The sequence below is a fragment of the Wyeomyia smithii genome, chromosome 3 (assembly GCF_029784165.1).
Source record: "Wyeomyia smithii strain HCP4-BCI-WySm-NY-G18 chromosome 3, ASM2978416v1, whole genome shotgun sequence".
Lineage (NCBI taxonomy): Eukaryota > Metazoa > Arthropoda > Insecta > Diptera > Culicidae > Wyeomyia > Wyeomyia smithii.
Window position 1 is genome coordinate 271655828 of NC_073696.1, and position 22806 is coordinate 271678633.

The following is a 22806-nucleotide window of genomic DNA, read 5'->3' on the forward strand; positions in this document are numbered from 1 at the left end:
CTGGATTCCAAATAAATTTACAAAATACTGAAAAAATAAATTGTGAGAGAGCTTCTTTATGACGGTTATTGAATACAATATAAGTTTTAAATACAGCAACTTCGGGCTTACATTTTGTTGAAATTGTAGACTGAACTGTAGACTGAAAATTACAGGAGCAAAATTTGAAATTGCGCAACCAGTTTATCACAAATCCAAGAAAATAAAGCTTTTATCGTTTACTATAACTTTTAACAAAAGAATTGATGCAACGTTTTCTTACGTTACATCAGTGAATACGAACAATTTTTGAACTGCTATGCAACTGGAATCAATTTGAAGAATGCCGCCTGCATATAATATTTTTGAGATGGATTGTTTTTATTTTAATGTAATTGTAATTATTTCTTTTCTTCATAATCTGATAAAATCTATTTGTTAGTTTTAGAATAACTTACTCGTCTTACTGAACTTACTCGTCTTTTTATCTCAACCATGCAATACAACCCTTAATTTGGTCGTGTTTCATGTGAGAAGATACAATACTGAAAATGCTGTTAAGAATTGCTACAATGACTTATCAATCCACAAAATTTACGTTCTAAAAATATTTCCAAACCAGTCGGAGCTTGAGTGTCCAAAAAATCTGGATAAAACTGGCAAATATACGAAAAAACTGGAAGATTTCGGGATTAAACTGTTTGACTGGATCACTTGAAAAAAAACTGGAAGAATCCAGTTTAAACTGGAACATTGGCAACTCTGCCGACAGCGACTGACGATAGCACACACATGCAGTGGTGGGCTCCGCTAACCGAAAATTTAGCGACGCTAATCGCTAAGTCGCTAACCGGAAAATTTAGCGCGATAATCGCTAAACGCTAAACGCTAAACCCACATTAGCGGAACTTTCGCTAATCGCTAATCGCTAACTTTTCAATATGTAAATAGTCATATCGCTATATTTATTGCTCGTGTTTTGTAAGATTTGGACCACTTTGATCTGTTTTGGTTAAACAAACGAAAACAATTACTATTTAAAGCTATTTACAGTAAGAGGTTTACGAAACGGTATTCTTATTTGATTTTGTATAAACAAGAATAACAACAAGAATAAGTTATTTAGCTTGCATTGAAAATAGATACTCTTAAAAAAAGTTTTCAAAAAAATTCAATTATCTGAATCGAAACCAGAAATAGAACCAAAGTTGTCATAATTTCAAGCGCATTGCAAATTACCAAAGTTCTTGGTGTGCCGAAAATTCAATCTAGACCTTGTGCTTGTTCTTCAAAATGCTCCTGTGGCTTGTACGATAACTGAAATTCCATTCTAGGGTAAAAAACTGACAAAAGTAACTTTTGCAGTAAAGTATGTTCATTAGGGCGCCAATCATCGTATGGAAAAAAGTGACCAGGAAATTTAAAAAAAAAAACCCTATACAAAATGTTCACCTGCTCGAAAAAACACCCTGTGCAAAATTTCAGCTCAATCGGACTTAAAATGGGGTGGCGCAAAGCGATTGAAGTTTGGCCTTTTTGAAAACCGAAAAATCACCCAGTAGGTATTTCGTTTTTCGAAATTTTTTTTATGCCAAATGACTTAAAAACGCATGAAACGTCGGGAATTGGTGTCATCTGGAAAAAAAAATTTTGACGTGGGACTACGTCTTTGTTTTCTATACTGAGATGCATTCTGTAAAATAGGAAACGCAATTGGCAAATGTTACGTCAGATTTCAAACGATAATAACAGCACAACCACATGATGAATAACAATAACCAATATATTGTTGGATAGATAAAATGTGTAACAATTTTAGAATATGCTAGTCATCATTATTATTTCACTGCTCAACGGTGAAAATTGATAAAAAGTTACATGGAAATTTACGCGAACAATTGACCAATCACACGCGAGCATTCCTAGCACAGACGATGTGAATGGACACCAACCATTCCCTGTGATATTCTCTGTATCAATATAAAAAAAAATGGACAGAGTTTCCCCGTCCCAACAGGTCAGATTAAGTTTGCTTCCATGAACTTAGACTAATTTGAAGTCTCGAAGGTAAAGATTTTTCGAAAAGTTTTGAAACAAGCCTTTTACTTGAACAATTTCCAAACCTGTTGTCAGAGCATAATAAAAACTGCTGTCTTGAAAGAAAACATGCTGGTAAAAGCAACAATATCGTACAGTATAATATACATATTATGTGGAGCAGAGCGCCGCTGGACTCTCGTCGTCTATCATCGCAATGGAACACAACTTCTATTTCCGTGAAATCAAGGAAAAACTGCAATGCTACTGCATTGATAGTGATTAAAAGTTTATCTCATGAATATGATTACCTAAAAAAACATAAACTACTCAACAAGAATTGAGCATTTTTGCAACAGTCATAAGATTTCTTTTTTGCATTTTATCTTCGATATTCACTAAATGATCGTGATTGAAAGAGTAGATTTCTGAAAATACAAATTTATATAAGATTTAGAGCCAGCGAATGTTTCTGAATATTTTGTCGATTCACTGGGATCTATTCAGAATCTTTTTTCACATTTTAACATTGTTAGCTGATCTATTTTTGTTTTCAACTTAACAAATAATATTCTTAGGTATATTAGCTGTCTTCGTAATACAGTGAATGTAATTGTTGGCAAATGAAAAAAAAACAAAAAAATAGAAGTTAATCATTTCGAACTTTAACTTCCTCGTAATTGTTGATTGTTATGATTTTTTGCTGGAACTTGTTGATAATTTTCAACTCAACTCATCTTCTTATGTTTCCCTATGAGTGAACTTATGTAACGGCTTCGAAATTATTTTCATAATGAGATTTATATAATAAATTGAATTCTATCAGAGTTTAATAAGTCAAAAACATGTATCATGATAACGTAAATATTGTTGGATTTGGTTTATGAGGAAATAGAGTTGATTCTGATTCAGACGCATTGCGAGAAATTCTGTGCTTCTTCAATAACAACGACACGCTTGTGCCTTGTTAAAGAAATGTTGTTCGCACAAAGAAACATTACACAATATCGTTGAGTGTAATCGTGATTCCTTCGAGTACTGTTCAATATATTTCTATAAAGAAAATTTAAGGAGAGTCTGCATATAAAAAATACTAAATCACAGAACAAACGAACTGATGCTGTCTGCAGATTCTGTAACATTTGTAACTAAAAATCCTTCTTATTACAGTGTTTGTCCCACGTCACCATTTCATGCAACCCTAGGGCGGTATACCTTGTAGTATTTTGCAAAAATTTACTCTCTGGGACTTAGTCGTTTTTTCAATTGTGGAAGGCTGAGTTCAAAATGTTTAGAATTTACCTTTTGAAATTGATCACTAGTCTCTCGAAATAGCTTGTATAATGATATACACTATAACTAGCATCGAATACATTATGTTTCATTAGGGTGGTTCATTTATCGACATAGGGTGGTTCATAATATTGTGTAAAAACGAGTATAAAATAAAAAAAATCACTTTTCCCTGAATACCAATAGAAAAATTCCGGAAAAAATAATATTTGTTATATCATTGTTGTTAGGGTGGCAATGTTGAATTGGAAAAATTATAAGTAAAATGGCAAAATATTACAAAACAAATTTACAATATGTATCAAACTACTCTGTGCAAAAAAAAATAATTATCTCAACCAAAATTAAGATTGTGTCTCGTGGAAAATGTTGAATGCTTTCATGTCATTTGCAAAATCCCACACGGGAGGTACATGGAATTTTAATATTTATAAAAATGTTTTCGATTCCAAGTGTCTTAAACTTTTAAATGAAACGGTGGAAACTGATGGAATATGTTATATTACTTTGTTTGAAAAATCTACTCTCTAAGACACTTGCACTCGTCTTTCGAATGTTGTACCAGACATTTTATTTGTTTTGTTTACCACAATAATGTCCTTTGTCAACACTTGATTGAACACACAGTGCTCTGGCTTATATAATCGGACAAAAGACTGTATCGATGTTATTCAGTGATAATGAGAGTATAGGGATCTCAATCAGACACGCAACAAAATTGATTCGTTGCTTCTGGGTTTGCGTCGTTTTGACAGTTCGACCATACATTTTCTGTCAAGTTTACATCATCAGAACGTGAACGTGCCCATTGGCTGAAACTTTGCATAGACGTTTTTATAGGCAAAGGATGCCATTTTGTGCTATTGGTTTAATTTATTGGAACACAACTCATTTTTGAAAAGCTATTGGAAAATGCTATTTCGGATAGGTATTGATCATTACAAAAATTTTAAGAGCCAAGACAGTTCGTTTGAGCGGTGTGACATCTTCGGCAAAGTTGTAGATAATAGTTTTGTTTTTCAAAAAAAATATACACTCTAAAAACAAATTAATAATTTTTAAAAAAAATAAAAGAAAGCTACAAATTAATTATCGAAAACAGCTAATTTAAAAAAAACTGATTATTTTTATAAAAACTACGAAAGTTTTCCTGAACAACGAAACCGGCCATGGAGAAATCAGAAAAAATGTTATATTTTTTAAATTTTTTTTTTCACAGGGTACATTTTTTTTAAGGAACGAAGTTATTATTTACAACTTTGCCAGATACACTATGTCAATCAAATTAACCGTTTTGAATGTAGAAATATTCTTGATTTCTCATAGAGTGCTCTATTGGAGATTAAAAATATGTCTACAGTCGAAACGGCATAGTGTCTTCGGCAAAGTTGTAGATAATATTTTGTCCTTCAAAAAAAAAATACGCCTTTTAAAAAAAGTAATTGAAAATAATTTTTTTTTTCAAAAAATATATTTTTTTTCAAAAAATGATAACTTATTTTTCTTGATTTCTATATGAACGGACTGGTTTCATTGTTTTGGTAATCTTTCGTAGGTTTTATTAAAAAAAATCAAGCTTTTAAAAAATGACCCCTTCTGAATAATTGATTTTTAATCTTTCTTCTTACTTTTGAACGAATAATTTTTTGAGTGTAATTTTTTTCGGAAAGACCGAATTATTATCTACAACTTTGTTGAAGACGTCACACCAATCAAACGAACCGAAATGCTTTATTTTTTTAATACTCATTTTTCACAACATTATAAACCACCCTATGCCGAATAAATGAACCACCCTAATGAAACATAATGTATTCGATGCTAGTTATAGTGTATATCATTATACAAGCTATTTCGAGAGACTAGTGATCAATTTCAAAAGGTAAATTCTAAACATTTTGAACTCAGCCTTCCACAATTGAAAAAACGACTAAGTCCCAGAGAGTAAATTTTTGCAAAAAAAAAAAAATTTACAGATGACACCAATTCTCGACGTTTCATGCGTTTTTAAGTCTTTTGGCATCAAAAAAGTTTTTTCGAAAACCGAAATTTCGGTTTTTAAAAAAAGCCAAACTTCAATCGCTTTGCGCCACCCCATTTTAAGTCCGATTGAGCTGAAATTTTGCACAGGGTGTTTTTTCGAGCAGGTGAACATTTTGTATAGGGTTTTTTTTTGAAATTTGAGATGACACCCTAATGCTCATCTTTCGAAGCAATTTACGTACGCCATCAGCAATTCCCAGTTTTTCTAAATATTTCTATTGTCGCTTCTCTACAAAATTTATCGAATTAGCGATTAGCGTTTCGAAGGCCAAAATTTTAGCGACGCTAACAGTTTCGCTAACCAGCTCAAAAATTAGCGAAATCGCTAAATCGCTAACTGAATTTTAGCGTCGCTAATTAGCGAATTAGCGAATTAGCGGAATGGTGCCCACCACTGCACACATGCAATGCCAAACGGGCTGTTACTTTCTATCTACTTACTTACTTTTGTCTGTTGATTCTTCCAAGCTCCGTTACAGCGTGAAATCCTTCGGCACAAATCCGAGAGGCCTGTCAGGTGATTATGATCCACGAGAGTAAGGCCGATGCTCGCTTGCACAGGCGAGGCAGTGCGTAACGCTTTTTTTTCTCGTGTGGGGAATAATATCAGCAATGAGAAAATATATGAAGCGGTTTGGTTCGGGTTCATCATTACATCGGCCTAAGAAAAAGGAGAAACGAAGGAGCTGTATGTGAGCTCTAATGGATAACTTATTCACGAGGCTGTTAGAGTAGGAAAAAAGAACAGTCGTTAGTATACTGTCACAACGCAGTTTTCTGAAGCCTGGCTGGAAGACACTGGACGCGCTGCGACATTGAATTATACCTCGATTATCGATTGAACAAAAGCCTGATATTTCGAGAATCCTAATTATTCACTGGTACGTTCCATACTGGAGTCTGGGACCATGTTATGAGTGTTGGACCCAACGTATCGAACGTATGTAAAAACTTTTTGTCCGAAGGGTTTGGAAAAATCCCGATATACTATCTCTGCTCCCCAGTTAGTATAGCACCATCAGAAATGCACATAAAATTCGAACGGGCATCTAAAATTGCTCAAAAATCCTGTCGTCACTCCAACTTTCCTTAAGGACATTAGCGCCTTCGCAATCTGAAAAGACAAAATAATAATTTTTAGCTCTTAACAATTTATAATTGTTTGTTTGTTATAGATATTGTATAGAAAACAATGTGATAGATATTGAATGAAAAATGTAAAAAAAAGAGAATAACTAAAATTTGTAAGAAGAATGTTGAAAAGAACATCTGGAAACTATAAATGACAAAGGCAAAAAAGAAACATACAAATAATATAAAAATTGTTTAGAAAAACTTTTCTAAAACGTCAAAGATAGTTTCAGGGTAATTTGAGTAATCTTTTGAAAAAATCACAGGAAAAATGTTAGTAACGCGTTAAGGAAAAGCTATAAAATAGTCGGCAAAAATGCGCTATCTAAATGATGTCGGGAAAAAATTTCAGTAACATATGGGTCATTCCATACGAAGTGACCATGAACCGGAACAAACTTGGACACGATCATCACAGATTTTGCTCAAAGTTGGGAGAATTATTCATCTACTGTCACTTTGGAAAAATCTCAAGTTTGGTGTCGATTGGAATACCCCCCGCTCTCTAGAACCCCCCAGTTTAAAGGGTGTCCACGATGAAATTGCCACACCATGAAATTGCTCTAATTTATTAACCGTTGGGTAGAATTTAATGAAAATTTGGGTGGATTTAGTTCATAGTGCATTATTTATATCCTGCAAATTTTAAGTCCTGTGATCAAAACTCGCGGAAATGGAGTCGAAAGAACAGCTCGTGCGTGATAAAATCTTGCGCATTCATCACCAGAACAAGGATCTCTCGCGTCGTTCCATCGCTAAAACGTTGGAAATCGCGAATTCCACGGTGTCGCGAGTGATTAAGCGGTTCGAGGAACGATTGATCACCGATCGGAAGCCCAGAAGTGAAGGAAAAAGTATTCCGTACAACACCAAAAATCACGACCGCGTAGTTGGGGCCTTCAACCGAAACCCGAACGCCTCCGTTCAAGATGTTGCTAAGAAGCTGCACCTAAGCCGAAGTTTTGTCCAGAAGGCCAAAACTAAGGCTGGGCTTCGAACGTTCAAGGTACAAAAGGCCCCTAACCGCGACGAGAAGCAGAACAAGTCCGCCAAAACCCGTGCCAGGAAGTTGTACCTCAACATGCTGACGAAAGTTGAATGCTGCATCATGGACGACGAAACATATGTGAAGGCCGACTTCAAACAGATCCCTGGCAACTCAGAAGATGTCCAAATTTGCGAAGAAATTCCTGGTTTGGCAAGCCATCTGCACGTGCGGGAAGCGGAGTGCACCTTTCGTGCCCAGGACACGATGAACGGACAGGTGTACATGAAAGAGTGCCTCCAAAAGCGGCTGCTTCCTCTCCTGAAGGTCCACAACGTCCCAACAATCTTCTGGCCGGATTTGGCCTCATGCCACTACTCCAAGGACGGGCTGATGTGGTATGCGGACAATAAGGTCAATTTCGTGCCGAAAATGTTCAACCCTCCCAACACTCCGGTGCTCACGCATTTTGTGTTCAAAATCTCTTTTTTCTTTTTCTTACAATTCATAGATGTAAGATATCCGAAAAATACTGATAGATGATTTTTGAAGAAAATAAACCAAGAAATCCAGAAAAAATATAAGTTTTGACCGGAAGTGTTGTCAGATAAATTATTGTTGTATTTGAAAACTAAATTTACATTTTTTGGCAAATGCAGCCAATTTGATTTCAAATTTGATAATTTCATCGTGTTCCTTGGAAAATTTCACATAAGAAACAACTATCACCCGTGGTAACATGAGCCAATCTCGAGATATAGCATTTTTACGAAAATAGTGCTGAATTTCGGAGTCGCCGACCTCTGTTGGGCTCTATGCTGAATATTATCTTCGCTAGTCGCTTCTCCGATATTCGTACCACGTGGCCAGCCCACTGTAACATACTGTATTTCATTAGCTTGATGATGCTTGGTGCATTTCTTACTTGACACCAAATATTAACACCTCGAGGTTATGGTGATCTTATTACACCACCTCTTTGTACTATACCTTCCAAGACAATGTAAAACAACTAATTCGAGAGCCCGTCACCTTGCTCTAGACCATCTAACGCCACAAACGGGTCCGAAATTACGTCCACTATTTTAACGCATGGCGAGAAAACGTCAAGGGTGGCACAAATCAGCCTAATCAGTTTTGTTTGGAAAACTTGTTTAATTATTATCTACCATAACTCGTTGCGCTCAACTGAATCGTATATCGCTAACAGATAATCGGTGGCACTTTTTATAGACTGGGCAAATGCATCAGTCCTCTCTGATAATTTGTCTTCGGTCCAAACTTTGAGGATGAGCCAACATGTTGTACGCAGTAGAGATGGTCGGGTTTGATGATTTTCAAACCCGTACCCGATTCGAACGCATTTTTTTTTAGGTTGAAACCCGAACCCGACCTGAACCCAAAACTTTTTTTCGATCAAACCCAAATGCGAAAATTTTATTATTGTGATATCTGAACCCGATTTTTTTTTATCAAATCCGAGCCCGACTCGTATCCGACACTTTCAAAAATTTTCAAACCCGAACTCGACGGGTACGTGTCAGGTTCGGGGTTCGGATTTGGAAGCCCGACCAACTCTAGTACGCAGCAGCTGGTCACTTCCGAGTCTGAAAAGTTCGACTGGAAAGCCGTCCTTTTTAGCTGCTTTTTTTTAGTGGTACACAAACAAAAATATTCATCGAGCAAACTATCTGGAAACCCTTATTAACGATTAACGATTCTGGTCGCAGTTAGTGGAAAATGTTAGCAAATATATTCATAAACGACAAATAAAAATCAATAAAATGTCAGCAAAAGTAGAAAATTGTCGAAATCTACGTAGAAATCGTCATGAAAATGTCAGAAAAAGAAAAGAAAAATGTTAGAAATATATAAAAGACATAGAAAAATGTCGAGAAAATGACAGAATTATTTTGGGGGAAATTGTCCGCACAAAACAACATAGGATTTCGTAAAACTAAAGCTAAGCTAAACATACGAGTGGTCATAAGATCTAAACTTGGTACAATCAGGCCGTCTGGTGTTAGAGGTGTTTTACTCTTGACGTTAAATTCCAGGAAAAAAGTCACACCTCCTTTGGCAGTTATAATTGCCGTTACTTGACAGGGTAACTAACGAAGCTCGGTAAAGAAGAGCAGTAGAGTTTATATATAAGTGTGTAGAGGGAAGAATAAAAGCAATATAAGAATCCGTCACTTACCACGGTGACAGAGTTACCTTCCTTTTCATAATTGTCATTAGAGATGCAGAGATAAACTCGGTTTCTGTCAACAACGATTGTAACACTTGCTTATTTTCCTTCCCTAACCGACCGTAAGGAAGTAGTCGGCGCCGTTATCGATCTATACACAGCGGAAGCTACGGAATTGTTGTGCATTGAAGATGGCAGATTAGTCCCAAATTAGCCATCTTACGATGATTCTTGTGCAACCTTACTAGCTCAAATCCATCACGGAGGAAGAAATGGGCTTGAACGATCGCACAGCTTGTAATTGCTCATACTCAAAAAGATGTCAAGTAGAATTAATTAAAATTAGAAAATATCGACAGAAATGTCCGAAACATGTAACATCAACAAGTCAGAAAAATTCTAAAATGAAGGTGGAAGAACACCCAGAAATGTAAATAATAAATAAGAATATTTTTAAAAAATGCTAAGTATTAGAAAAATGTATGAAAACTGATGGATAAATTTTAAAAAACAAAACCAAAAATGCAAGGTACGAGAAAATTTAACATAATGATAGAAAAATTTCGGTCAAATGTAAGAACAAATATCAGAACCGTTTCAAAGATTACCTTTCAGGAGGAATCAGTCGGTTGAAATCTCGAATGACTACAGAACATGACAGAAAAAAAAATCGGGAAAATATATAGACAATTTGAAAAAAAAAACAGTTTTTTAGTATTCCAACTCTCTTAAAATAACAGCAAAAAATTGGAAAAAGTCCCGTGAATATCAGAAACATGTCAAGAAAGTAAGTGAGATATCAGAAAAATGTCAACAAAAGGTGACAAAAAATATACGAAAATGTTAGGAGAATATCAGAAAAAAGTTAGAAAATTTTCAGAATCGATGTCCGAGTATAAAAAAAAAGTTTATAAAGCATAAAATAAATATCAAACTTCAAGAAAAATTGCAACAACAATATCAGTAGATAATAAATTTTAAACGAAATAATAAAAAAAAATGCCAGCGAAATAACCGCTAAATTATAACTGACCAAATAACAAAAAAATTTGATAGAAAAAATATCAAAAAAATTTCAAAACTATCAAGAACATCGAAGAATGACACACACAAAAACAGTAGAGCAAAATTGACAAAATTATATTGATGAAATAAAAAATCAGACAATTGTTGGCAAAATCTCCGAAAATTTTAAAATAATACATAATCACAAAATGTCTGAAATATTAAAAATGTAACGAATGCCAAGAAAACGAACAAGTTGGAAAATGATGTGTGTTCGCCTCAGCCGTGTTTTCCTTGCGCGGACACTTATTATAAAATTTCCACCCGAGAACATTCACTCATAGGCCTCATCCACTGGCCTGCCGTCATTCTACATGAACGCCCGTTTTTTTTTTTGCAATCATGATTATAAACTAATTAACAAGACTCAACCCTCGTTTGATTTAGACATCAACGCATCATGTCTGAACCAAACAAAAACAAACTTATTACAATCCATAAGCTGCGGACAGATCACGAAGGGAGGATAATATTCCATCCGTACACTTAACCAAACAAACAACCTTGTCACTTGTACTAATTGAATCTGCGCCCCCTTTTGTTATCCACTTCCATCCATGTGTGATCATGCTATTAGCATAACCAATCAGCCTGCGCCGGCCGCGACTGTCAGCTGAATTGCTGTTGTGTGGCACTGAATGAATAAATTTCGCACGCCGTCGCTGGTAGACTTACAAGCACCGATTATTCCATGATTGTCTCAGCAGCGGGACCGATCGTGGTTCGGGACCCCGCCGCGAACGACAACAACTGGCGCAAGTTGCATTTTTATTGAGACACTTAAGTCAATTTACCTGCATTCGACCGATCCATTACGACGATCGTTTTCGCAGCAGATCTCCGCTTTGGCGTCTGTATTGGACGACAACATTATTGCTCTGAACGAATTATAATTAACTATAGAGTGGTAAGTAGAACGCTTTGTCACCTTTTTTTATTGCATATTCAGTAGCACTTGGTGTCCGTCCGTCTGTTTTAGCATCTTAAGCTGGTTTGGTAGAACATATATTCGCATCACTCACGCATGTTAACATGATTTATTGCATCATTCTAGCGATAAGCACCTCTATTCTAAACAAAACAAAAATAGTTTATTTATTGATTTTTTTTTCGTTTTTTCATCGACAGTTGGATGAGATTGGGTTTTCTGGTGGCTCCTAGTGGCAAAGTTCCGGTGAAAGTAGTAGCCAGGACATTTGCATCCGGTAAGTCTATCTAAGAGGTTTTTTGTATGCTTTCTAACATTAAAATCGCATATCAACAGGTAAAACGGAAAAATTAGTCTACCAAATTCTGTCAGATCTTGGGCTGCCAAGTGGAAAAAACGATGCTATCGAGAAAGCTGACTTCACCTTCGACAAGTTTTACGCGCTCTACCACAAGATCTGTCCCAGGAATGACATCGAAGAGCTATTCCGAGCAGTGTAAGTCTTTATACCGGAAAATTAGTTTTCAGAACTTATCTATAAGAGCAAATTCTTTTCCAGTACCCAGGGGAAAGCAGACGCTATCAATCTGGATCAGTTCATCAATTTCCTCAACGAGAAACAACGTGATCCTCGACTGAATGAAATTCTATATCCACTGTACGATGAGAAGCGAGCACTCGAAATCATTAACACCTACGAGCAGGATGAGAAAGCTCGAGGAGAAAGTAAGCGATCGATTCCGGTCACTTACCGGCTGATTAATTACCGCTCGATTTTATCTTGCAGAAAGCCTCACCAAAGACGGCCTCATTCGATACTTGATGTCCGACGAGAATGCGCCAGTATTTCTGGACCGATTGGACATCTATATGGACATGGACCAGCCGCTGTCGCATTACTACATCAATTCATCTCACAACACGTACCTGTCCGGTCGCCAGTTTGGTGGCAAAAGTTCAGTCGAGATGTACCGCCAAACGCTGCTGGCCGGCTGCCGTTGCGTCGAACTGGACTGCTGGGACGGCAAGGGTGAAGACGAGGAACCCATCATCACCCACGGAATGGCCATGTGTACGGATATTCTGTTTAAGGTTCTTCGATCCACATTAGTTGCTGTAGGATTGTGTTTTGACTAACCTTTTTTTTGGCAGGACGTGATATATGCCCTTCGGGATACGGCGTTTGTTACCTCGGATTATCCTGTGATTCTTTCGTTCGAAAACCACTGCTGTCGAACGCAGCAGTACAAACTTGCAAAGTACTGTGATGAAATTCTCGGTGATCTGCTGCTGAAGGAGGCTTTGCCCGATTATCCGGTAAATTGGTTTGCGTTTATTTTTTCGGATCGAACAATGTTAACTTTTCAATCCATTACAGCTGGAACCGGGTGTTCCTCTACCGCCACCGTCAGCGCTAAAGCGCAAAATAATGATCAAAAACAAAAGACTTAAGCCCGAGGTGGAAAAGCGCGAGCTAGATCTCTTCCTGCAGGGTGAGCTCGTGGTGGAGGATGAAATCAAGGAGGACGCCAGTGCGGTCCGGAAGGCGGAACCAACCGAAGAGGCAGCAGCTGCTGCTCCGACGGCTGCCTCCACGGAAGGTGGTGAGGAAGTTCCGGCCGTCCAGTACACCGGTTCGACCACCAACGTCCATCCGTGGCTGTCCTCGATGGTCAACTACGCCCAACCGATCAAGTTCCAGTCGTTCGATTATGCCGACAACAAAAACATTCATCATAATATGTCTTCATTTGCGGAAACTACCGGCATGAATCTTCTGAAGCAACAGGCCATCGATTTCGTCAACTACAACAAACGGCAAATGTCCCGCATCTACCCGAAAGGAACTCGAGCTGATTCGTCCAACTACATGCCGCAGGTGTTCTGGAATGCCGGTTGTCAGATGGTGTCCCTTAACTTTCAAACCTCCGATTTACCCATGCAACTCAATCAGGGTAAATTCGAATACAATGGCAATTGCGGCTATTTGCTGAAGCCAGATTTCATGCGACGAGCCGATCGAAGTTTCGATCCTTTCGCCGATGCCCCGGTCGACGGTGTGATTGCAGCCTCCTGTGCCGTACAGGTCATTGCCGGTCAATTCTTGTCGGATAAGAAAATCGGCACATACGTAGAGGTCGACATGTACGGTCTCCCTTCGGATACGGTCAGAAAGGAGTTCCGAACTCGTCTAGTGCCAGCTAACGGTCTGAATCCAGTCTACAATGAAGACCCGTTCCTGTTTCGTAAAGTCGTCTTGCCCGATCTAGCTGTGCTTCGATTCGGAGTGTACGACGAAAACGGAAAGTTACTCGGACAGCGAATCCTACCACTCGATGGTCTGCAAGCTGGCTACCGGCACATTTCACTCCGTACCGAAGCCAACTTTCCGATGTCGCTTCCCATGTTATTCTGTAACATTGAGCTTAAGATTTACGTTCCTGATGGATTCGAGGACTTTATGGATGCGCTGTCGGATCCGCGAGCCTTCATGGGGGCCGCCAAAGAACGTTCGGATAACATGAAGGCTATGGGCATCGAAGAATCCAGCTCCGGTGCAGCCGCCGATGCGACCAAGGGTGCTAAAAAGGAGGAACCCACAGAACCCCCGCTGGTGTTCGATCCAATCACGGTCGAATCCCTGCGACTGGAGAAGGGATTCCAGAAGACGGCCAAGAAGCAGCAGAAAGAGCTGGATAGCGTGAAGAAAAAGCACACCAAGGAGAGGATGGGCGTGCAGAAGCAGCAGAATGCCGCCATCGAACGGCTGATTAAAGGGAAAAGGTATTAAAAAAACGGATGTTTTTTATGGGTGGATAATTTTTTTACATTTTATTTCAGCAAAGAGGAAATCAAAGCAGACCCCGCCATCCGGAAGGTGATCCAGGAGCAAAATGCCCAGTGGAGCGAGATGATCGAGCGACACAAGAAGGAAGAGTGGGATCTGCTGAAGCAACAGCTTGACGATCAGAAGGAGATTTTGCGCAAGCTGATGGTAGAAACTCAGGCGTCGCAGATGAAGCAGCTGGAGGCGAAGCACGAGCGAGACATCAAAGCGCTGAACGCCCAGCAGGCGAAGATTTCCGTTGAAACGTCAAAGGAGGTGGCGAACGATAAGACGCTCAAAACCAAGGGCGAGAAGGACCGTCGGTTGCGCGAGAAGAAGCAGAACAACATCAAGCGGTTTATGGATGAGAAAAAGGTAACCGACCTTGTTGTTTTTATGATTAGAATCAATTAGTTAAGAATGTTTTTTTTTTTTTCGTAGACGGCCCAAATCAAGCAGGGCAGAGAGAAGGAAAAGCTGAAAGTCACCCACGACAAACAGCTGGAGGAGCTGGACAGCGATGTGCAGAAGGTACAGAACGGTTACCGAGAGATAGTGACGCTAGAAACGGTCGTATAGCAACCACTGCAAACCAGCTTCGAGTGCTTGTGCGAGTGTGATCACCCGCCGGCACAGGAAACCCCACCCCTAATGGCGGCAGACACTGCTTACGGCAGTCGTTGCTCGCGTTCAGACCAACGCTCCGAGGGTGGGCTTCTGTTACGATGCTGGGCTTGGTTCTCGAACAAAAGAAAGCGGAAATCCCGACAGTGATCGTTTTATTTTTTGTTGGGTCTAGAACGGAGCAAAGAAGCAGTGCTGTTGCTTATTTTTGCCAAGCTGATCTGTGTTATTGATTCGTTGGATTTTTTTTTTTTTTTTTGAAGTAGTTTCGATAGCTTTCGGTTCGTTTTTTTTTTTCGTTTTTTTTAGTAACGCATTAGGAATAGTTGGCCAGTCGAGGTTAGTTAAATTGTAGTTGATTAGCAGATATCACGCGTACCTTAGACTGTTTTCTGTTATTATTTATTCGTGTTTGTGTTTACCATTATACCAAGTTGGATCTTCGTTTCGCTGCGATCAAGTAAGCTATTTTTATATTGTTTAGTATATATTATTAATTATTAATATCATTTAATTTTAAACCCTATCGTGGGATCATATAATCCACTAACTCATAGCGACCTTTCTCGAAAAAAATCAGTGCACAATTTAACATAAACTGAACCGTTATCAATTAATGTTTCCCATTCATCCTGTCCGTAGCTTATCGACATGTACAAGATCGACGAAGAGGAGTACAAGATGACCAGCAAGATGGAGTTCTACGCCTGAGAGTTTATTACGGAGCACCCTGAGACCTCCTAAAACTACCGGCCGAACTGAATTTTTAGAAGATAGCAAGAGGCAAGAAGTAACTAATTTATTGCAACAGCAACAACAACAACCTAAACAACTTGAACATCAAAGATAAACACGTCTCCAAACAAAAAAAAAAACAAGATTTGTGGAAGTAACTATTAGATTGTATGAGTATGAGAAACCCCATATTTTAGGAAATTCTTACCGTGCTCCACATAATCATGGCGAAAATGTATCATTTTGAGCAAAAGAATCTAGGAGAACCAAATGAATACAAAACAATAAAGCGTAGTATATTATAACTGTAAGAATTGTGAAATTAACATTCACCGTAAAATAGCATACTTTAGCAGGAAACGAAACTGTAAAAGTGAGATTAGTTGTTTCTACTAGCCAATGTGTTTTTTTTTTTCTTAGTTAAAAACATGATTGGAATCAAGCAGTCGCTCTGCTTTCTTTTCATTAAATAATTATGTTATTTGCTTTGGCACTGTTAAGTTTCGAAAAACATTCAATTGCTGTTTTTCATTGTCTAGTTGAAAATATAGCAAGTCAATTAGGAAAATAAAGGCTTAATTTATCATATTTTTGCTTTCAAATTAGTTAAGAAGCAATTTTATTGTCACATTCTTTGACTGCAATCAAAAGTGTTTTGAATTGGCAAAACAAAAGTATTCCACCACCATTGGCAGCAGGCTGAAAGTAAACTAATTATGAACACGATAACCCCAAAGTATAGAACAACACGGTATATCAAATATGTAGTACTTTTTAAATTTACTGATGATTCTAACTGATATGAACGTTATAAACTGACAAAACCAAATTTTAAAGAAAGTTACAGCGCAAGCAAGCGTAGATTAAGAAGACAACAAAAAAGTATTCAACCAAAGTAGAACCACCCTCTCCCCACCCAGTGTCCTTCCGCAAAGTTCCTTCGTCTTAGTAGGTTAATAGAGAGAAAAAAGCCCAAACACAAAATCATTCATCCTTTCATCCCTATCTTCCTTCCTCTCTCCATCCAATCCTAACACAAGAAACTATGAAAAAAAAACAAACTGCTGTTAGGATTAAAGCAAACTTGACATAAAAAGAAACTGAAACAAAAATCATGAGTGCCTATAATGCAAAACAAAAATCATCCCTACACTTTTTTACGTACCATCGCCGACGCGCGTGTGATTCTGAACCAAATTTCTTTCGACACGATCACTTTCAATTGCACTCCCCCAGAAACAAGTCAAAACAAAAAATCAAAAAACCTACGCATACGCATTCAGAACAAAACATTCAACGAAGTTTTCCCCCAAAAATTGTCAAAACAAAATAGAAACAAATTTTTCTGGACAAGAAACAAAAAACCACATATTCTAGTCGTTAACTTTTAAGCAAAACATGAAACTTATATCTAACTGATAGTTTAGCATGTAACGAACTTGTGATGAGTTCTACCACTAGCACTAGCGAGCAACTGCAAACACGTTGTTCCAAGGAGCAAAAAAAAGAAGAAAAACCTAAGTGATTGGAAATTTAGTATTACCGTTTGAAACACGGAGAATCAAATCAAATGTAGGGAGAGAAATGCAGCATCCTAAGATGATCAACCGATTATCGCAGTAAGAGAAAAGGAGAAATATCCATTCCTTGTGTGTAGGTTGGCAAACTAAGCGGGGCATGGATCTCGTATATATTGTTTATCTCATTTTTTTGTAAAACTCCATCCTCAAATCGCGAGAGAAAGCAAGAGAGAGAGAGCGAGGAAAAAAAAGTGAACCAAACGCAACTGTTGCACGATATGATGAATCGTGCTGGTAGATCGTACGTTGCGGAGCACTTCTGGAAGCCATAATAAAAGTAACATACTGTAGCGAAACAGGTATTGCTTTTGAAATTTGACAGTATATGTGAGATATCACATGATATTAAAACTTTCATTTGATTACAGGAGAAGTTTAAACATAATCATTATCCAATGTCCCTCGAGGAGGTCACTTTGGACCTTTGGGTTTCTTTATCTTTTAGCTTTGCCTACTTTTCAGATTGACGAAAAAATATCACAAACCAATAACCGGGCTAGTTCCATTCTCGAGAGGCTTTTCTGTCACTAGTTTAAGCATAGTTCACGGTGAAATTTGAAGCAAGTGAAAAAGCAGAAACTTATGTGCAGTGAAAAACACGCAGTTTGTCTAGCAGTTTGTTATATTATTACTCCAATATTTTGCAGTTTCCTACTCATGTGAAGCATAATTCGCGAGTTTATATCACATTTATACGTTGAGCGAAGTGAAAATGGACCGCAGGTGATACATTACAAACACGCAGAAAACCTCAACTGTTCGCTAGCTATTGGTTTTGTTTGCTAATGTGTACAAGTGTGAATAAGAAGTAAATTCAAAGGAAAATGATGTGATCCACAAGCTTCAATTTGTTCGTTTTAAATAAATATTATTGTCAAACGGTAAAGTAGTATAATTAAATAAAAGGATAGTTTTGGTAAATACATCAAAACTATCCTTTTATTTAAGGGGTTATATCTACCAAAAAAAGTTTTTTTTCGCCATTTATTTTTATTGGCCTAAATCATGCTAAAACTTTCCAAGAATCAAAATCTACATCGCCCAAGTACAGATCTAAACTCAAAGTTCGTTTAAATCAATTTTTACCGAACAACTTTTTACTCCAAAATCACATTTTTCATTTAATTCGGCGATGCTCGTTTTTTATTTTATTTCGAGGCTTTGTAAAATAGCGGAAGTTACCTACAATCGTTATCGTGTTTCAAATTTGAAGTATAGAGGTCTCTGCATCAACTTTCGACCGTTATAGCGTCTCTACAGAACGTGTTTACTCACAATTTCCCTTTGTTTAGTCGATCAGCCGTTCTCGTTGTGTACATTCTTTGTTTGAGTTTTTCTATACTTTTTAACTGTGAGTTATATTCAGAAGTATCTAAATATGAGTGACAAGTTTGAGTTTTGCGTGGGATCGGGCGCCAACTGTGTCAAAGTCGCTAAGCATCGCATGTCCGACATCGCGAAAGAGTCTAGGCGCAGCCATACATCAGATGACAAGAGGAAGAAGTTGAAAATAAAACCCAGGAAGGATAATTTTACGGCGCTGACTGAAAGTAAAAAAAAATATTAGGGGCTTTGTTATTGCGATTCTTAAGATTAATAGCATTTTAAATCTTTAAACGCGTTTTTCTCAAAACCATGTTTTCAAAATCGGCGAGTAGTAGAACTGAAACAGTTTTGGTTATAGGTGGAGTTGGGCACGACTTCTACTGCTCGCCGCGGAACAACTTTTTAAAAAAAGTGGTTCACGGCAATCGCTGCACAGCCGCCATTTCGTAACAAAAATAGCAATAAAAATATTTTTTCTATTCTGCAAGAGTTGCTCAATCCAATGATATATTATTTATATATCTTACATCTCAAATGTCCAGTAAAAAAAATCATGAAAAAAGCCTTGCTTTTTTGAGCATTTGGTAGATATAACCCCTTAACTATTCATCGTTCAAACTTGATTTTGCAATTTTTGTAGTTACAAAATAAAATTAGGCAAAAAAATTACACCGGATAATCGCGTTTAAAATCCCGGTTAATCAAGTCTACGTCCAACCGTTATTTGTTTTAAAGTGGATTCAAGCAAAATGGGAAAATTAATTTAAAATGTTGCGAAAAAATTACCGAGCAACTATTTTGAAATAAAATTTTTGTTCACCGATTGAATAACACTTCCACACTGAAAATAAATTGCACGCTAATCCCTTATTCCTCTTTACAAATGCAAGTCAATAAACGAAATTAATCATTCTATTATGTCGACCCATATCGATTTATATTGGAATCCTCGGTATTTGAACGTGTTTTGACATTTGACGTGTGTAAGCATTAAAATCTGAGGGTAAAATGATTGATTTCACTATGCATGACATGGCAAACCGAAGTTTAAGACACTTCATAATGTACTGTGAACTGAAACGCAAGTGTATTTCACGTAGATATGAAATGTTTCATCTTTTAGCACAGAAGTAAGTGGAATCCACTTGTTGTAACGTGTTCAGTTTTTACAGTGCGGTGGAAAAAAAATCACGAAAATTGCGATTGATACATGATTCACTAACTCGATGAGATTTTCTATGTTGGACAAAACAAATCAAAATTCGCAACATATCATTAAAAGAATAACGTTGTTCTGTTATCAACATCAGTATCGATTCATAGTCGTAAGAAACATAGCGTTTTGTCAGAGGCCTGGCCGCAAGAGGCTGCGCGGCTGCGCTGCGCACGTACACCCTTCTGTTGATTCACGCTAGAAATGTCAAATGACAAGCAGCACATTTGTTTTTGTTCAAAGAAAAGTACAAACATCAAGAAGCTGCAGTCAGCTGCGGAGATTTTAGAAATTATTTTGTTTCTTTTCTTCCAAAATGTTTCTTACTAATATTTTACTGAAAAAAGCGAAGAGCAAGTAAGTCTATCTTGATTTCTAGTCGTATTTTACAAATACTCTAAAAGGTACACTTTAATCATGCAGGAATATTCTTGTTCTAATGGAGAGCGCTGTCAGTGGACATCAGTTCACCAAAATACGCGAACGGCTGGCTGATAAGCTGGAACTCATCCGGTTCGATCCGTACAGTAAGTATTATATATTCTTTCATCAAGAAAATATATTCCGAATTCAATTATTTGTAGTACAACGTAATTGCTTATACAAGGAGCGAAGACGCGTCAGAAGTTTGAATTGAAGGCAAATGATTTCCTGGAATGTGTGTCTGTTAGGTAATAGATGAATAGAATGTTTGACACAATTTATTAATTTTTCTCGCCGAAATCCTATTAGTAGTAACAGTTATCCAAAGATTTCTGTGTGCAAAATTATTTTATTTAAATTCTCTCATGGTTTTTGTATAAAACTAATTCAATCATCTAATTTAGTTACCCGTCAGTTTTCTGCATTGCATCCTCGTACCTTTTTACTTCGATTCCTTCCCAGTTCGAGTGTTCAACTTTATTGAAAACGCTGAAAAAAATAAAACATAAGAGATAGTTCTATGTTTATCGACAGAAAGCTAAATCGAATACTTTTTGTTCAGATAATTCAGCACATTCCGCTCCTTGTCATTCAATCCATTGAGGAAAGCTTCCAAATTCATTGCTACCAAAGCTTCAGTTTGCATCCCACACAAAAACGTTGCTGGACCCTTCATCTGAATAAAATGGTACATAGCTAACTTCCCAAGCTCAACACCATTTTCGCGACAATAGTTGCTAGCCTCTCGGCAAACGGTTTTCGTTTGTTCCTGAGCCGGATGCCACGCTTGAGGTCCTGAGTTCGTGAGTAAGCCCATACTGTGACCAGCAGCGCAGATTACCGCCACATTGTGTGCTTCGAAAAATGGCATGAACCGACTCAGCGTATTATCGATCAAAGTATTTCGGCAGTAGGACAGCACGGTATCAAATCGACCGGGTGCTCGTGAAATCACTTCCTTAAGAACGTCGATCGGGTAAGCTGATACTCCGATGTAACGAAGCTTATCTTCCGCTTTCAATTGCTCCAGAGCGGGTAATGTTTCGTTGATTATTTTGTTTAAATCAGACACAAATTCTATGTCATGTATCTTTTAAAGAAAAACTGATGGTAATTTCTTTTTACATTAATTCCATGAACTTACCTGAACAACATCTAAGCATTTTACGCCAAGTAGTTTCAAACTTTTCTCGACACTTTCGCGCGTTTTTTTCGCACTGTAGTCAAACATACGTCTATAATCCGTCTCATAGCGTCCAACTTTGGTTGCTATATAGTAAGCCTGACGTGGAACATCCTTAAGAGCGACGCCGAGAATTTCTTCCGAGCGACCTTGGCCATAGTACGGAGCAGTGTCGATGTAATTAATACCACTTTTCAATGCCAAATGCACTGCTTTGACACCGTCAGTTTCGCCCAAGTTGCTACAAAAGAGGAGTTTCAAGAATTTGTGTTTTGAAAATTTTTACTAGCCAACTTACCCGTAGAGTTTACTCAGCGTTCCGGCTCCGAATGATATTTCCGACACGACTAAGTCGGTTTTACCGAACGGATTATACTTCATTTTACTGACACACGCCTCATCGTGGAAACCTCCCACAAAAGTGGCTGGTAGTGTCGGCTTCATTTCGCTAATGATTCTGTGTTGGCTATCGCTACCTGTTGCTTCTTTAAATAGCCGGTCTTATCAATCCACTTCTACTACTGGTTGTATGTATTCATATTTAGTATCTCTTTGATTTGTTTGCCGTATCGTTGGTTATTTCCTCTTTACAGTACGGCGTTTTAAAAAAAAAACTTAAGTTATTTAACTTTAAATGCAAGCCATTCTTTATAAGCAAATTCAATAAAATTAACCAGGTAGATGAGTTTCTTACAAAAGTTGCAGCGAAACTGTTAAGCTTGCTGTAAAAACAGTTGCATCAGGTTGTCGCATGTTCCGGCTGTCGTCATAGTTGTGTCGCACTTAAGTCAAGTCGCTTAGCGTCAGCTTAGGCTGGTGCGACATCTCGCAGCTTCAAAGAAGTAAACATTACCATAGAATCGAAAACATTTTATTTGATCCGTAACATTCAACAAAGATCATTATTATTTCAACAGATAGATTGAATGAAAAAGCAATTTAAAATGTGTGTAAATATACACCCTCCAAATATCCTCTATGGAATCTTTGAAAATTCGATTTACAGTTATACTTAGGGCATCTTCAGCGGTGGTCCAAATCGTTGTTTTGTTCTATTTTTTTGGAACAAATTCTAATTCACTGCTGCACCGGTCGTGTAAATTTTGTTTTATACCAGATCTAAATTGAAAAAATTTGAAACTGGTATATGTTTTGGTCTATTTTTGTCACTTTTTGGAACAAGAAATAGATCATTCTAAACCCCTTTGTACGCTACCAATAGGTGGGTTAAATGTCATATTTC

General features: G+C 37.5%; 3 protein-coding genes across 6 annotated transcripts in view; 2 read left to right on the forward strand and 1 right to left on the reverse strand.

Moving 5' to 3' along the window:
- Positions 1-17714, forward strand: part of LOC129732008 (1-phosphatidylinositol 4,5-bisphosphate phosphodiesterase) — a 122084-nt gene extending 104370 nt beyond the window's left edge. For 3 of the 4 annotated variants that reach the window (XM_055692457.1, XM_055692455.1, XM_055692454.1), the window contains exons 6-14: positions 11853-11929; positions 11989-12148; positions 12212-12378; positions 12440-12744; positions 12805-12969; positions 13031-14436; positions 14494-14854; positions 14921-15010; positions 15746-17714. In XM_055692457.1, coding sequence (XP_055548432.1) covers positions 11853-11929; positions 11989-12148; positions 12212-12378; positions 12440-12744; positions 12805-12969; positions 13031-14436; positions 14494-14854; positions 14921-15010; positions 15746-15814 — 2800 coding nt within the window. In that variant the 3' untranslated portion in view covers positions 15815-17714. Of the gene's footprint in view, positions 1-10564; positions 11632-11852; positions 11930-11988; positions 12149-12211; positions 12379-12439; positions 12745-12804; positions 12970-13030; positions 14437-14493; positions 14855-14920; positions 15011-15745 lie in introns of those variants that run through there. The other variant, XM_055692458.1, reaches the window with a different exon arrangement.
- Positions 17715-20167: 2453 nt separating this feature from the next.
- LOC129728085 (39S ribosomal protein L33, mitochondrial) lies at positions 20168-20649 on the forward strand. The gene is made up of 3 exons (XM_055686468.1): positions 20168-20314; positions 20381-20484; positions 20542-20649. Exons 1-3 carry the CDS (start codon positions 20274-20276, stop codon positions 20592-20594), a joined length of 198 nt encoding a protein of 65 aa, XP_055542443.1. The 5' UTR covers positions 20168-20273; the 3' UTR covers positions 20595-20649.
- A 60-nt stretch (positions 20650-20709) lies between these two features.
- On the reverse strand, positions 20710-22539 carry LOC129728084 (uncharacterized). The gene is made up of 4 exons (XM_055686466.1): positions 21862-22539; positions 21525-21804; positions 20932-21470; positions 20710-20869 (listed from the first exon to the last, which is right to left on the reverse strand). The coding sequence occupies exons 1-4, from the start codon at positions 22005-22007 to the stop codon at positions 20785-20787; spliced, it is 1050 nt and encodes a 349-aa protein (XP_055542441.1). The 5' UTR covers positions 22008-22539; the 3' UTR covers positions 20710-20784.
- Positions 22540-22806: the final 267 nt, after the last annotated feature.